Consider the following 16,627-nt stretch of genomic DNA (forward strand, 5'->3'; position numbering starts at 1 on the left):
TTGCAATCTCTTACTTTCTAATGACTTGGCTTGTAGCACTCCTATATCAGTTTTACACAGCTTTCTGCTCAACATTAAAGGCGATTGCTTAAGTTATACAAAATTTTTAAAAGGAAAGTTTAGCATATCCAATTTGATTTTCTGCCATATCTGAATGAAATTTTAATTTTCCATCTAAGGATTTTTTGGTATATGATTATAATTACACAAAAATGAAAAAATGATATCATAAAACATGCATAACTGGTAAACATATACGTAAGATATCAATAAGTGAACTCTTACTGAATTGAATACAGCATTCTTCCAAAAGGCAATATGAAGAAAATAGCTTTAAGGTTAAGGTAATATTTGCTTCCTTGGGAGCAAAATCAAAATGTCCTGAAGTATCTCGTTTTCTAAAGAAATTTTACACATCTTAACTCTCATTCAATTTATTAGAAATTCTTAAATCTCATTCACAACACAAATCTTCACCTCCTACACTGTTGTGTAGAATTTAGTAGAAAATGAATGCAAATTCTACGAGTGCTTATTTTACTACGTGGTAATATAGCAAACAAATATTTGAAGTGGGGGAAGGTGTGGGAACTCTGAGTCATTTTATTGTCCCCCCAACAGCTGCTACAGTGCCCATGGAGGTATGCATGAAATACTGTACTTGTTTAGTGTTTTGCTAAATAAATTAACACACTGTCTTAAAGTAGATTATTTATTCAAATTTTTTTTCATAATTCTTTCTTTTAGGCCAGCCCTGCTCCTATAATTGTCAACACAGATACTTTGGATACGATTCCTTATGTAAGTAATATTTTTATCAAAATTTTGTTTGAAAACAATGGTAGAATTTACTTAGCTGAATTTCAATGAATAATCAAAATTTGATATAAAGTCATTTCCAACCAGACTAGATAATCCTATGAAATGAAATGAAATTTTACAATTACTTTTGTGAATTTTCTTTTGATGTTTCCTGAATCTTGTTTTAGTCATCACTAGTATTTCCTCTTTTCATTTGTGTTTTGTTAAGCACAAGGATCAATGTAAGAAAAAAAAAAAAGAATGGAAAAGTCTGTTCAAATAATTTTAGTTTGCTAGGTGGTTTTCTGGAAAGTAATTGAATGGCTCCTAGCAGACAGAGGTAAAATTCTTTGAGTTTCCTACTAAAGGAACACTCAAATCTATTTCTGTGACAGAGCATAGAATGAGCGACCAATAGATGTTTGATGGGTTTTATTGAGCTTCCAACAAAAATGGAAAGAAAAGTTTTGCTAGGATAGAGTTTATCTATATATAATGATATATATGATTACATGAAGATATAGAGCATGAGACTGAAGGATCAGGCAGACCAGCAAAGCCTAGAAGTCTGTCACACAGCCAGTATGATGGCCAAAGTTCTTGATGACTAAGACTGGTCTGGAGAGGGAGGATTGAAGACTGGCAATGGGCCACAATGTGGGCAAATGGTTCAAATTATAGAGATTCAGCCAAGTTTTCTGAGTGGGCCCTGGCTAATGGTAGAGGTTAGGTGAGAAAGATGAGATAACCACAGATCCATGCAGGCAGGTTCAAATTAGTGAAGGCGAGGTTAGAGGGATAATGGACAAGGATAGAGTCCTGTCTATTCACTGAGAAAAGTATATAAATTATTTAAAACAGTGCCTCACACAAAATGTTCGGTAGATGTTTTCAAATTTAAATTCCAACCTCAGATGCCCATAGACAGCAGTGAAATAACAGACACATATCCAGGAGTAGAGACTTCAGGGAGTAGAAAACACATAGCCCTCTAAAGTTGGCAGCTGATACTCGGGCATTGCTGCTGCCAGATAATCCCATTTTCAAGAGTTGGAAATTTGAATTTTAATGTGTTTTTAATTTTTATGCAAGTAGGCACATACGTTTCAAACATTTAAGCACAGCATATTTTTAGTCTATAGGCTGCCTTTCAGGTGATGGCTTCTTCAAAGACTGGCGGTTCTGAGTACATGCTATGCAAGCCAGGACTCAGCCACAGGGGAGCAAAGTGCTAGAACTAGAGTACAAGGTTGAGACTTGATTGCAAGGACAAATGACTAAAACTAGGACATAGGGTCAGGACAGGAATAATAGCAGGCTTGACTTAATGCTGAGTAACCTCAATTGCTGAACTAGAGCTTCTTCAATCTTTCTGAACAAGAGTGATTAGGGGCCAGATCAGAAATGGGGATAAGCTTACTGGTAGGAATCAACAAGCCTTAGTTGCATAGAAGGAAACAAAATAATGTATTAAACATAGCTAGTGGCCTCTTATTCTGTAATTTTTCATTCCTGTTTTTGCTTATCAAACATTTTCATTGGAATTGATGTATGTCTACCATTGCTTTGAACACTTAATGCATTTTAACACACGTAATCCTCATGACATTTCTATGAATTAGCTATTATTAATTTACCTATTTTGAAAATGGAAAAAGTGAGTTTAAAGATGTTAAATAACTTGCTGAGGGACTCACCGCAATAGGTGAGCCAGGAGTGAATTCAGACAGCTTGTCTATAGAATTTAAGGACTTACTTAACTCCTTTTATATGGCTACTTTTGTTTGTTTCCTCCCAGCCTTGTTTTCTGCCTCTCAGCTAAAGAACAAAATTCACTCTTACTCTTCTATCACATGTAGATTTATTTGAGTGGGAGACATCTTGTCACAGAGGCTTCAATACACTTGGCATAGGGGCTTGTGTACAGAATACATTACGGGATCCTATGTTCCAAGCAAATCTCTTTTTTGTAACCTCTTACAAAGCTTTGTAGTAGACATGGACCACTGTAGCTTGATTTTACAAGCAAGGGCACTTCCTTGTACTGTATCAGTATTATTCCAAAGCTCTGTTAAGGTTGTTCTACAATTCATTTAGTCTTTCTGAACCTATATTAATCTATAAAACAGAAACTATAATACCTGCCTCACAGGCTGTTGTGAAAATCAAATATGATTTGTATATCAAATCAGACTAACTTCTGGTTGATAGTTTTTGTACTTATTTTTTAAATAAATGTTTATGAAGAAGCATGCTAAACTCTAAGAATATTGTATGGATATGCATCCTTTTCCTATAGAATATGTATGGGTAAATTAACCAATGGGATCAGCAGGTTTAGCCTCCGGCTATTAATGTGAATATGTTTTAGTTCCTGTCATCCTCCCAGCTCTCCCATTTTTTCCCTGACTCACTGGGTAACCTTGAACAAATGACTGTTCCCTTCACAGTCCATTTTCTATTTTCTCATTCCCCAGTGTTCTATACTTTGCTCTCCTCTTTTCTTTCTCATGTTCTACTTGTTCACATAATTTCAGCTCTATTTAATGAAAAAATGATTTCAGGGTTCCCCAGTGTATTTTAATCATGCCGCATAAGAACATTCCCTTTCCAAAAAAATATTACCTGAATGACAGACTATAATTTATATATGAAACTTCTTCTCAAATATAATGTCATTACAAGAAAGTGTACTAATTTTGCTGATTAGCAAATTTTATTTTAAATATAAATGCTTCTTATGGAAACAATCCCTTGGCACATATGCAAAGAGCAATCAAATAACTAAAGGAAATTTCCAGGGCCAAGGGGATTTTTATATGAATGTCTAATAAGGATAAAAACAGATATTTAAAGGAGTTTCTGCTTTTTTTTTTTTCAGGGAAGTAAGTTAAGGGACATTAGAGCCTTGCCATTAGTTAAAGTATCAATAAGGTTATAAACGAATGCTTCAAATAAACTCAGTCTTACATAATGTCATATTTTAGATTTGGGTACCACCTTGCATCTGGCAGAGTGCTACCTATTGTACAAAAGCATAAGTCTCCTATAGTCTCCAGTCTCACTTGAGGAGAGAGAAATAGGGGCAGGGACGAGACAGACACAGATAAATAGATATTTCAAAGTGAGTAGAGCCCGCTTGTGACCTAGAGTAGCTTTCCAAAGGTTGACTTAATTAAATTGCAATGAGTTACCCTCCTGAGATTCTGTGGCCACCTGAGATGCTATATTCTCCTGACATACTTCTTCCTTGCAGTGGGCATGTCAGAGTTCTACTGAACACGATCAAAGCAAACCCTATTCTCTTGCTTTCTAAAGATGGAATTAACCAGAAAGATTCTAGAATGCTCTTCTTTTTTTCTCCCCAAACTTCTCTGGTATTTATGTCATAGTTTGGCAACTTATTGGAAACACAATGTAAGGAATGATATACATGAGAATCTCAAGTTTTAAATATTATTAAGTGATTGGGGCTTAGTTAAATGCAAATCTCTCATTTTGTATGGTTATTCTTGCTCAGTTAGTAAATGGAAAATTTACTGCTACTATGGAGTCAACATTGGGTATATAACAAACAACCATGAAATCAGTGGCATATAACAACACATTTATTTCTCCTGTGTGTTTGCCAGTTGGCCTGGCCAGCTGCTTCAGGCTGTGAAGTATCAGGTTGTCCTATACATCTCTGCTTCATATTTCATTATAGGGGCTGCAAGTAGGATAGATGCCATCCTGGGCATATTTTTATGTTGTAATACCGAAGCATAAAATGCTCAGACTTAAGACAGGACAGCACAGTTAAAGCCTTTGCTCATATTAAATTCATTCATCCAATTGGTCAGAACAAGTCACATTGACAAGCTCAAAATACAAGAATGAGTAAATACTTGTTAAACAAAAACTGCAATACCATACCAATGTCTTCAATTAAAAGATTAATAGTGTATACATGTGGACTTATGAGGGAAACAAGGCAAGGTTACAAAAGTACTTTTAAAATATTGGCAGGCCGGTAACACTAAGCAAAATGAGAAATGCTCTGTACACCTGGTAGGAGGAGTAAAACCTTTGTTTCCAGGGTTAGAACCAACAATAGAGACTAGACCAAAAGTTCTAAGACTGTTGCTTGAAAAGCCTCCCAGGAGAGTAGCAGAGTGAGGGAACCAGGAGAAAAAGAGAACAACAACAACAAAAAGAATTTGGTTACAAAGGTTATGAGAAGATTTTTAGAATAATCACCCCTATCATTTTCCTGCCAATATCATTTATGTAAAAGTTATTTGAGAACAACAGCCGTACTTTTGTAATGTTAGCTGTGAGATTTGTACAGAATGTGATGGGCTAGTGGATCTAAACACAACTTGGTTCTGGGGCAGAGGACCAAAATAACAACAAAAGCAGCAAAAGGTCCTAAAAATAGTAGATAGTGTGAGTGAAGCTTAGTAAAGGAGGTGGGCAAGAGAAAAATAAAGGATACCATGGGTTCAGGAATTTAAAGAAAAAATCACATAAGCAGTGAAGTTCACGTAGAAGTCAAGAATGGGCTTGAGACTGAGATGTTGCTGAGCAATGTTTAAATGACACTCGTTTGACTCCAGCAGCGTGACGACAATAAGACCTCTCTGAGGAGGAAGTGCTTACCATGGTACAGGAATCGCATGACCAAGCACTTGGTTGTAGAAATGGAAAGTTATACACTGATTTCTTTAAGTCACTGTGCATAATAACAGATCCTTGTGATTTAAGCTACTGTCAGCTTTTAACTGGAGAGGTTTTCAGAATTTCCTGTTCTAGGAAAGGAATTAGAGATACTTTTTTTCTTTGGAGCATCCTAGAAATGACTAAATAGTAATGTATTTGGAGAAAATTTGATGATTTTAGTACATTTATCCTTAAACAAATAGGTTTCTTCTATTTGTGGTCTCTCCCATTATCATTGCTATAGTTATATTGAGATTCTTATCTGTTGGAAATACAATATTTCCAGAGTTAAAAATTTTCTTACCTGCTAATAAACAGCTTAATTTTAGGTAAATTGTGCCTATGAGATAAGAGGGGTTCAACTAAACTATCAGTAATTGTTCCAGCATTAAACCTTCACAATCTAAATGCATTTCATAGCTGTCACAATCTGTAGATTTCCCAGTCTTATATTTATTACTTTTTTCTAAATGGTAAGAGATGGAGAATGCTATTCTTCAAATGTCAGTGTAGACACATACCACCTGGGGACCTTTTTAAAATGCAGATTCTAATGCAGTGTGCCTAGGATAGGCCTAGGAGTATGCATTTCTGATAAATATTGAGAGAAGGCTGAAGCTACTTTGGTTATGCGCTATATTTTGTATGAATAGGGTACGTAAGAGAGGCTAGCCTCTATTTCTTTCATATACAATTGGTTTAAAACCCATCTCTGCCAGTTAGTACTTGTGTGACCTTTTGTTAAGTCAAATAATACATCTTTAACTTATATTTCATTTTGAATAAAGTGGGGATAATATTTGCCTTTCAGTTGTTCTTATGAAAAGTAATTTTCTTAGTACCTAGAAGAAGCTTAATAAATGTTTATCATAAGATTGGGATAAGGTGAAAGTACACTTTTGATAAAACATTCCTCTTGTTTTAGCTTTAACTGCTAAGCTGAGAAAGTAGCAGACTCAGTGAATTCAAGTAGGACTGGTTTCAGTTACGTGGGTCGGTAGGTCTACCTACATCATATCTTGCTCCTAAGAGTATGGTCCATGGATGAGCAGCAGCATCCTTGCGAGCAGCAAAGCCTAAGGCACCATCCTGAACCTAATAAACAGGAAAGTGTGTTTTTAGTAAGAACCTCAGTGATTTATATGCATATGAAAGTATAAGAAACACTGCTCAGTGAGACAGAAACTTAAGTTTTGGCTTGGATCATGCTGCGTTGGTTCTTTCACCAAGATTTGGCCTTGTCCTGACACAGCTTCCCCTCTGAACTTTTCATTATGCATGTCTGTGGGGAAAAGGATCAGTTTAACAAAATCAGTACATTTAATGAGCATTTGTTAGGTGATTATGGCATGCTAGTCTATAGACCTGTGCTTTCCAAGAAAGTAACTACAATGTTCTTGAAACTACAACTCTCTTCCCACTATGTGATTATTTAAATAATATAAACTTATAAATCACCCTCAGTTATAGTTGCTAATGTTTAAGTACTCATAGCTAGCTCATTATGATTAATGGTTACCATATTTAACAGTATAGACGTGGAATGTGTCATCTTTCCAAAAATTCTGTTGAATAGAGATGTTTTAGATATAAATAGCAAGAAATAAATGTAAAGGTTAAAGGAGATAACTTTTATCAAATAATGACTATATTATGAATGTGATACTAACAATCACAATATATCTTACTCATCAAATTATCTTTTCAACTTTTGTAAGTTGGTTTCATTTCCTCTGTTTTAGAGGAAGTTCAGTTCACATTTTCAAAATGCATAGCCATATTTCTGAAGAATTTCAGTGTGCTCAAATATAAGACATGGTCCCAGTTCGCATGCCCTTTAAAGTTTAGCTTTCAAGATTTACAAATGTGGCACATGGAAGCAAAGGCAAACAATTAATAAAAATCTTTGTGAAAGTTCAGTGATCCTTTCTTTGTTTTGTGAAATTTAAAAAAAAAAACTCCTATTGAAACTGGAATAAATCTTAAAAAGAAAAAATAAAAAACAACAAAAAGAAGACTGCCTATTCACTAATGTACAGTGCTTCTAACTTGTTTGCTTTGTGTCATCCTACAGGGGGCAGTCTGCTGAGTGTTCTAATGTGACTCCTCATCCAGTGGGCATCCTGAACTTAGGCTTGTCATATTGAACTTGAAGTGGGAGACAATGAGAAAATAAAACTGTACAAGTGGAGAATGTGATTGGTGGGTGGGAGTTACAACATATGCCCTTCTAGAAGCAATTTCCCAGAAAATACACGCTCCATACAGCTGGGTAAAGAAGCAAAGAATCCACTTATTTCAGAAGGCTCAAATGGGCAGTGTAGGATCAAAACAAGGGGGAAATAATCTGGAAAAATGTTTGTATAACTTCTAAAATGCATTGCAGCTTGAAGTATGATCTGTGAACTGATTGAATCAATTCTCATAGAATAAATTTTTGGAATTGCAGAATCTTCAGCCTCTACACAGAGACAGCGACAAAGTCATTGGGCCAAGATCGATGTTTTCACAAGTATTTTAGGTGACTCTTTTGCACACTGACATTTGAAAGATGCTGCCCTACAAATTCCAAGACAGTTTTACAAACTATGTTGACCCTAAAAAGCTCTGGTGATTGAACTGAAATAAAAGTAAAGATTAGGTATTAATACTGCACACAGGATTGAAATAAAAGATCACTGAAGTATAATGGTAACACACTTTATTTTACTCTAAATGTTTAATCCTGGTGCTGTTTTTACTAAAAGCCACATTCTCACAAAAGACTGTTAAAAAAAAAGTTCCATTATGCTTTAACTCAAAACTGAGTTCTGTGACTCCTACATATTTAAAGGTTAGGTGTAAATAATATTTCTTCTTGGAAGGTAAATTTAAGTGTAAGGATACTGTTCAATGCATCCACTAAAGCCTTTCTTCCCTTTCAAAGAAGTTAGAACACGGTATTGCAATTGTTTATTTTTTTAACATTCTTTTCCTCTAGAATGATAACTTCATAAACATAGGAAAAATTGATTTGTCTTTCCTACCATTTAACTTCCGTAACTCAGCACATTTTTACAAATTTATGGAAGGAAAGAAGGAAGAGAATACTAGAGGGAGTGTAAGGGGCAGGGAGGGTGATGTGAATAAACCGTGATGAGTGTGTATCAGATGGCATCCTACTGAAAGGAGTCAGAGAAAGGTAAAATTTTGTCTAGCTCCTGCAGAAGAAGTAAGCCATTTTCACAAAGAGTAGGTAAAGGGCATTCAGGAAGAAGTAAAAGTCTTGTAGCATGTGGGAAAGTCAAGTTTAGAAACTTATATGTGCTGAGCTCTGTACAGCTTGAGAAAGGGAAAGAGCATAACAGGAAACTGGACAAGTGGAATGAGTGTGATGGTGAAGGATTTGTTAGCGTCACGTGATGTCTGGATTTTATCCTGTAGCCACTGGTGGCCGTATCATTTCATATTGTTGGGAAATTATATGCATCTTTGTTCACTGCTATACTTCAAAGACATAGTCTGTCCCTCCTACATGGCAGGCAACCTGAACTACTTTTTGAATAAATACAGCTAAACAAACAGAGGTAATAACCTGTGAGAAATAGATCACAGACCACCTTCAGATTTTCTATGTCTCTATCTTTTTGCCTTTGTTCATTGTTAAACAAAGTTGCCTTTTTCTCCCTTCCCAACTTTATCAATCTATTGAACTGCCACTGACATCAGGGAAGTGTCATCAATTCCTCTAGACAACATTACTGTCTCTTTCTCCCTTGAGTTCACAGTATTTTACTCATGCAACGTTGCTTACATCAATCCAAAGAGGGTGGTTTTAGGAATGTTTCAATTCTAAACAAAACATCATCTAGAAAAGTTATGAAACTTCTCTGCCCCTTTCCCTTATCTGTAAGTAGAGATAGTAATAGCTTTCTTGTATAATGCAGTGTGTAAAATCTAAAAAACCAAAACAGTAGTGCTTTTGCAACATAGGAATGCTTTTTCTTACATTTGAAACTTCATAGGTGCATTGTCCAGAGCAAAGTTTCTATTATGCTCCACAAGATATTAAAAGATTCAAGTATCCTGTTTTCTTGCTGTAATAATCACATGTATTGCTATTGTGCATGTAGTCCGAGAGGCCTTTCCCAGGATGTGCTGCAGAGCAGTTTGGAAGAACCACAGAGAAGTTCATATTAGCCCAGTTTATTGACTTCAACTGCAATTTTCTTTCAAAAGTACTTCTGAGAAAGAAAGGAATTTCAAAGGGATTGGTCATGGAGGAGCTTGCATTTTAAGAAAAGATAGGTTTTTATATGGGTGAATGAAAAAGATCATGTTTAGATAGGTGAGAAATAGAAGAAAGAGAAAGAGTGGTAGAGTCAAAAGCATATCAGGAAAGAGAATGAGAATAAAATAATTAAAACAAATAGCTTAACATATCTATATTATGGTGTCTTATCTCAATTGTAAAAGTATTCTATGTGGAGGTAAAACACTTCACTTCAAAAGAAATAAAACCAGAAAGTACCAAAACATTTTCTTAGTGTCTCAGGATCTCTCTTGTGATGCTTTAATTATTTTGTAGTCTCATCTCTCTTCTTTTAAATTTTTGCTGGGCATTTAAATTGATTTTTCCGCACTTATTTTTAGGGACTAATTCTTAAGGGATGATGGTAGCTCTTTCTCCCTGGGAAATCAGACCTTGTTTCGGTGGCTAAGTTTTCCTCAGTGTCTCCTGTTTTCTAAGTGTACCTCATCTCAGCCCTAAGTCATTTCCCTTATATTTCCATTTAGAAGTTCCAGGTTTGCTTGACTATTTGAAGAACATAATGAACTTTCCTGAGTGTTTCCTTTGGTGAGAAAGTAGAGCTGCTGCTTCACAAGAAGCTTTATTGGAAATATGTTTTGATTATTCAGATTTTCACGGAGTACCCCAGAGTTTTGCCCAGAGAGTTTTTTTTAATTAGTAAACTGAGTAGCTTAAGACTCAAAAACAGCAATCTAATGAGGTATCACATGAAGAGAAAGTAGTCATGAAATAATAAAACCAGATCAGTCAAACAGCATCCAGAGAGGGGCAAATAATAGCCATCAAAATTCACTCTTTTTAAAGACGAACTCAATTTTTGTATGTCTTGTTTTCTAAGCACATTGTTAATACTCTTCCTAATTCCTTGAAGTATTGATCCCCAAAGTTGGCTGCCTATTGTAACTGCTTAGCAAGTTTTAAATTACTGATGCCTAGAACCCATGACTAAAAATCTCTTCTTAATAGTCCTGGGCTATATCCTGGATTTAGTAACAGGATGTTTAAAACCTTTCTAGGTGATTTTTTTTCCCATTTAGCTAAGGTTGAAAATAACTTGCTGAGAGGTATAAAATGGAATTTTCTCTTTTTAATATGAAATTATAACATTAGTATCAGCACTTCCACTGTTTATTATTTTAGGAAAAATATCATAACTGCAGTGTAGAATGTATCATAAACCACAAGAAAATGTTAAAATATCTAGATTTTATAACCCATTTTGATCTTGGCAAGCCTTTCCGTTGAAAATGGCCAGTTGGTTTAATGAGCTCATTACAGTCAATAAACTGAGCCTATTCCCTGTTAACTTGATAACTAGCAAGCCACAGCTATCAAAGCTGTCTATGCTAGACACAAGCCTTTTGGTTCAGGAATGATCATGCTAACGAAACACCCCTGGTAGGGCTGTTTTTCTGACACATGTCACAATTTATGAATTGTAAGTGTGTTAATTAAAAAGGATAGAATAGCCTATGTTTGAGCAATTTGGCTTAAGGGCTTCAAAAAAAAAAAAAATGGAAAAAAGAAATTCACAGGCCAGACTACTGGTAAAAACTGGTCTAGAGTTGACCTTTATGCAGGTCATTAGCATAACCTGAGGCTCAATGTAATTAGAAACAAGTCAGACCTGGCCAGGCCTCCTGGTACTTTCCCCAACAGGACACTTTGCCCAGCCTTCTCTGTCTCTCATTACCTTTTGCTCTTAAAGAGGTATGATGGTCACAGGTTGACATGATTCCAGTTTATTGATGGCTTGGTTTAATAAATATCTTCTTTGATGGTGAAATGATTGGACTACTTCAAATGAAACTTTGAGTATACAAAGAATTGGCTCTTAAACTTGAATCCCAGCACTGCTACCTCATTAGCTGTGTAACTCAAGAAACTGTTTAAGCTCCATTGGCTTTAGTTGTTCATCTGATAAAGAACAGTGGAAATATTTTATAGTCAGGTCGGGATATTATCAGAGTATTTTCATTCATGGCTTACGAAAGTCATAGGAATAGAAAAAGCTAATATTTATTGAGATGTACACTAGATATTACTAAAGATTCTTTGTGTATCTCAATCTATGTAACTCCTTTATTAAATCAAGAAATTATACTTCTATTTTCTCTATTATCTAAGTGAGAGATTACTAACTTGTCTAAAAATTCATAATAGGCAGTGAAGGGTGCACAATAAGAATAACATCATGTTATCCTGCCTCTCCATAGTTACAATAAAAGTTAATTGACAATGTAAAAGTTAATTTACATCTCTTATGTAAGAGATGAAGGGAGACACATAAAAGCCACTAAGGTCACTCACAATGATTTATATACCTCTTTGTAGTAGGAAATTTTTGAGCATACAAAACACACCGTTGTGAATGTTGAAACTCAAGCTGGAAAGATCATCAGTGGGCTATTAGTGATACCATTGTGTCTGATAAATAATAAGTGCAAATTGAGGATGATTTGGAACAGATGGGATGAAAGTTCTGAACTAACATACTGTGATATATGTTATTTTATTTAATTCCCAAAATATCCATGGATGAAGCAATCATGTTATGGGAAAAGAGCTGAAAGGCACTTTTGAGGCAATGAGATTCTGAAGTGTGCATTATCAATTAGCAGCAAACTGAACTTGACCTCAGATTCTCTGACTTCTCTGAGCTAAGTATCTGTGTCATCTTAGACAGGTCTTGTGAGCATTGCAGGGGCTCGGCTTCTTGTGTACCATAAAATGAAGAAACTCTGCTATAGGATGGCTTTGGTTTCTTTATTATTTTAATGTAATCATCATTTTAGTTCACACTGCTGTAACAAAATACTATTGGCTGAAGGTGTTAAATAATAGATATGTGTTTCTCATTGTTCAGGATTGGAAAGTCCTAGATCAAGGTACCACCATGGTCCAATTCTGGTAAAGACTGTTATGTCTTTTATACTTGGCCATCTTGTTATGTCCTCATAATGGCAAAGGGCAGAATGCGAAGTATGTTCCATCCTGTATCTTTTACAAGGACACAAACCCCATTGTGAGTTCAACCCTCAAGACTTAGTTACCTCCTAAATGTCTCACCTCCAAATACCAGTCCATTGGATATAGATTCTAGTGTATGAATCAGGAGAGAGGCAGGTAACATACATTATATATATATATATATATGTCTCTGAGTTCCACCCAGCTCTGTGATTCATTTATGTAACAAGTTTTTTGTGTGTCTAGTATACACCAGGCTCTATTACTCTATTTTTTATTCTTTGGAGCAGGTCAAAGACACCAATCTCAGGGAGCTTGCATTCTGATTGTTAGAGCAGACAGTAAAGGAGAAACTTAATTTCTTTGAAGAAAATGAGGCAAACTAGGGGGTTAGCGCCTTTAGATGTGAGGAGAACCCCCTACTTCTTTAGAGGGGGAACTGAGGGGAGGCTTCTCAGAGGAAGCGATATTTGATTTGTAAACCAAGTACAGCAAAGAGGAAACCTTAAAAAACAAAAACAAACAAAAACAACTCCGTGTGTCACATTTTTCTTTATTTTTGTCCTTACCTAGCTCCCAAAACCTGCCTTTCATTTGCAGATTTTTGCTTTTCTGTTTCTTCATTTCCCAATGTGGTAAATGACTGCACCATCAACTCAGCGATCTACACTACGTTATGTCTCTCAGAACCATCCTAATGTTCTTCTGTTCTGAGCCCTGTACATAATAGATGGTCACTAATACTTACATCATGTATTACTTAGCAGCTCTGTGTTTCCTCTTTCTGATGATCAAAACCCTTACTCCAGACCTTTTAATCTGGACTTCCATTGTTTCCCCAATATTCGTTACCTTTGCTTTTTCTTCTTCTAATCCATATAGCTCTCTGTTATTATTCAAAAATAAGTTATGATTCTGTCTCTTAAATAGCTAAAACTCCTTCATTTCCTATGTTACACTGTAAAGTATAAACTTCTCAGTATGATGTTTAACGCCTTTTCCTGGTGCCCTTTGCCCCTTCCCCTTCTCCTCCAGTCATTTCCACACAGTAGCAATACCAGTTATGAGCAAAAATACAGTTAATGAATTTTAAATTGAAAATATATATTGCAGTAAAACGCATATGTAATAACTTTTTCTCAGAACACCCTCCCTCACTTTTAAACACACTTACCCTATCATGCTTGCAATCTACTGAAGCAAGGCTGAATGTCCATTTTTGTGTCTTTAGTTGTACTCATGGCTGTCTCAGTGTCCTGAACTGATTTAAAGCATTGCCTTTCATGGTCATTTTAACTTTGAGAAAGAGCCAGAAGTCTCACGGTGCCTGGAGATAAAGGTGAATGAGGATACAATGTAAGGCATTTATTTAACAGAAAATGCTACAAATGTTTAATCAATGAATGGAAATCAAAAATACGAATGTTTAACTTTTAAAAGCTTACTGTGATTGATGACATGTTGTCTCTTCACCTTTATCATATTTTATCGTCCGTGGCGATGTGTCTTTGACTGTCATATGGTCTCAGATATACACTGTGGTTTTTGATCACCTCTCATGTACCGTGGGTTCCTACTCCACAGAAGTTCTGCTTTCCCAACACACTTCAGTGTCTCTTCTCTACTTTTTCTACCTAACTTCTGCCCTTCAGTAACTGCTTCAAATGTCATATCCATCTTGAAATCCTTCCAAATTTTTATACTTTTATTATTGAGAATTAAGTCAGTAGAATAAAATTCCCAAAATAAAAGTAGCAAAGTCTGTGGAAAAAAATTTTGACTTATTCTCACATAAAATTAAGGTGAAGTTTAGATAACACACTGATGATCTGGTGCTTCACAATTTATGTTCAATAGGGCCATAATTTGTAACCAGCAGTACACTCACAACTGTCTCCTTAGATAGTATGGGACAGTCTTTTTGAGTGATACAAGCCATCCAATGGGACAGTCATGTACCAGTGGTGTTTCAAGCAATTGAGAGTGTGATAAGATACCTAGAGTTGTTCTATTTTAACTCTTCTAACATTATAGCATAAAGAGTCCTTTTGCCTACGTTACCGTATAGTTCAAATAGCTGTTAAAGCTCCAACTATTTCATCACATTTCAAATGAGAAAGGGTTTTAGGGTTGTACTGTCTACCTTTAAAGATTCTGGCAAAAGGTACACATAATAATTCACTAATGTGTTAACCCAAAACAGTCACATGGTTGTACCTAAATGGGAGAGAATAGGGAATTCAATTATTTGATTCAGTGACAATTTCTAAGGAGACATTCTCTTCTCCTTAGGTATCAAGCAGTAACTAATAGTTTTCACTACAGTCACTCTTTGTAAAGTTATTATTAATAATTCTTATGAGACATTTTATTCTTTCAAAAGTTGATTTTCACATTCTTATCTCCACTCTGATATTTGCTACAGAAGACCCTTATGTTGTCACACATGATCTGGTCCTTGTCCCTGGCTCCATATGTATCTTCCTCAGTATGTATCAAATCTAAGCCTTTCTGTTTCACACTTTTGTAAAAGAAGCCCTGCTCTGTACCACAATTCTGTACTGTCTCAGAGCAGCTGGAATGTGGGCATACTCCCAAATGCCAATTGTTGTGATAGTTCCCTTTATCTGTGGACCAATCCAGCACTGAGTCTTTCTTTTGCCTGCAGGAGGTAACAAGCAAATGCTCCAGGCCACAGATAAATGCCCGCAGAAAGCATCTATTTTTTATCTCTTACATTTCCTATCACAGTATTGCCTGTATTCTGAAAATCTAGCTGCTTATTGAGATTAAATTAAAATATTAGTCAAAAATGTTGACCTTCATCTTTGTGAACAGCCTAAATTATATGGATTGTGAAAAATACAGTATCCTTTCATTATTAAAGGTGGTTACCTGTGATACTGCAGAAAGTTTGAAACTAAGCGGTTAGAAGTCAAAGCAAAAAGAACATTTTAAATCCTTCATTGATTTTCTTTCTTTGTGTTTGTTCTTTTTTATTACAGGGATGCCTGCCAGTATCATTTTCTTCTTTCTGTAGTTTATAAGTTTCCCATTAGAAAGTAATTTGAAAGACAGTATGGCCAGAGAGTTTTATCTGTATCTGTCTTACAGCACTTTATCATTTTGTCTCAGAGTTATTTGAGTGCTTACCAGGCTATGATTACAATCCCCAGCATCACTAGAGTACATATGATACAGCAGAAACTGTGCCAAACAGTTCTTCTTTGTATAATTTATTTGATCTTCACCAAAACCTTATAATGGACTTATAATTTCATTCTTCGTTTAAAAAGAAAACTAGGCCCATAAAGGTTAAAAATTACACCCTAGTCTCACAGGTTGTAAATATTGAAGCTGGAGTTAAACCCTGACAATCTGATCACAAAGCCCATTGACTTAACCCATGCACTGTACTATAACAGCTGTCCATGTAAGCAATGGACAAAAATTTGCAGAAAGAGCAAAAAGTCTTTTTAAAAACATTTTCTTTTTACTGGATTTGAAAGTCAATTATTACCTCACTTGTATTTTTGAATTTTAATTTTGATCTCATAATACTTTGTTAAAGTAAACGTTTCAAGCACCTTGATGTTCAAACAACCCATTTTTTTATGTATCATATTAGATCAGAATGTACAGCCTTGATTTAGAAATGTGTAGGTGTTATTTCTGAAGATCATTTGGCCTAAACTGTCAGAATCACTTGGAATTCTTTTTCTCTGAATTGGCTGGTGTGAACCACATATAAATTAGCAATACACAGTTAAGAGTAAAACTCTGATTGAAGCCTAGTTTCCTGTAGGTAATACTAACCGTTGACTATTTGCCAAACAGCACCAATTGAATAAGTGCCAGTGAGGA

At 35.4% G+C, this 16,627-nt stretch overlaps 1 protein-coding gene across 26 annotated transcripts in view; it reads left to right on the plus strand.

The window, feature by feature from the left end:
- Positions 1-16,627, plus strand: part of Dlg2 (discs large MAGUK scaffold protein 2) — a 1,893,126-nt gene that overhangs the window by 1,204,655 nt on the left and 671,844 nt on the right. For all 26 annotated transcript variants that reach the window (XM_063256338.1, XM_063256340.1, XM_063256341.1 and 23 more), the window contains one exon: positions 748-801. In XM_063256338.1, the coding sequence (XP_063112408.1) occupies positions 748-801 (54 nt within the window). The remainder of the gene's footprint in view (positions 1-747; positions 802-16,627) is intronic.

Source organism: Cavia porcellus, unplaced genomic scaffold (assembly GCF_034190915.1).
Source record: "Cavia porcellus strain 051 isolate PalLab524CR breed Dunkin Hartley unplaced genomic scaffold, mCavPor4.1 scaffold_9, whole genome shotgun sequence".
In the NCBI taxonomy this organism is placed as follows: Eukaryota; Metazoa; Chordata; class Mammalia; order Rodentia; family Caviidae; genus Cavia; species Cavia porcellus.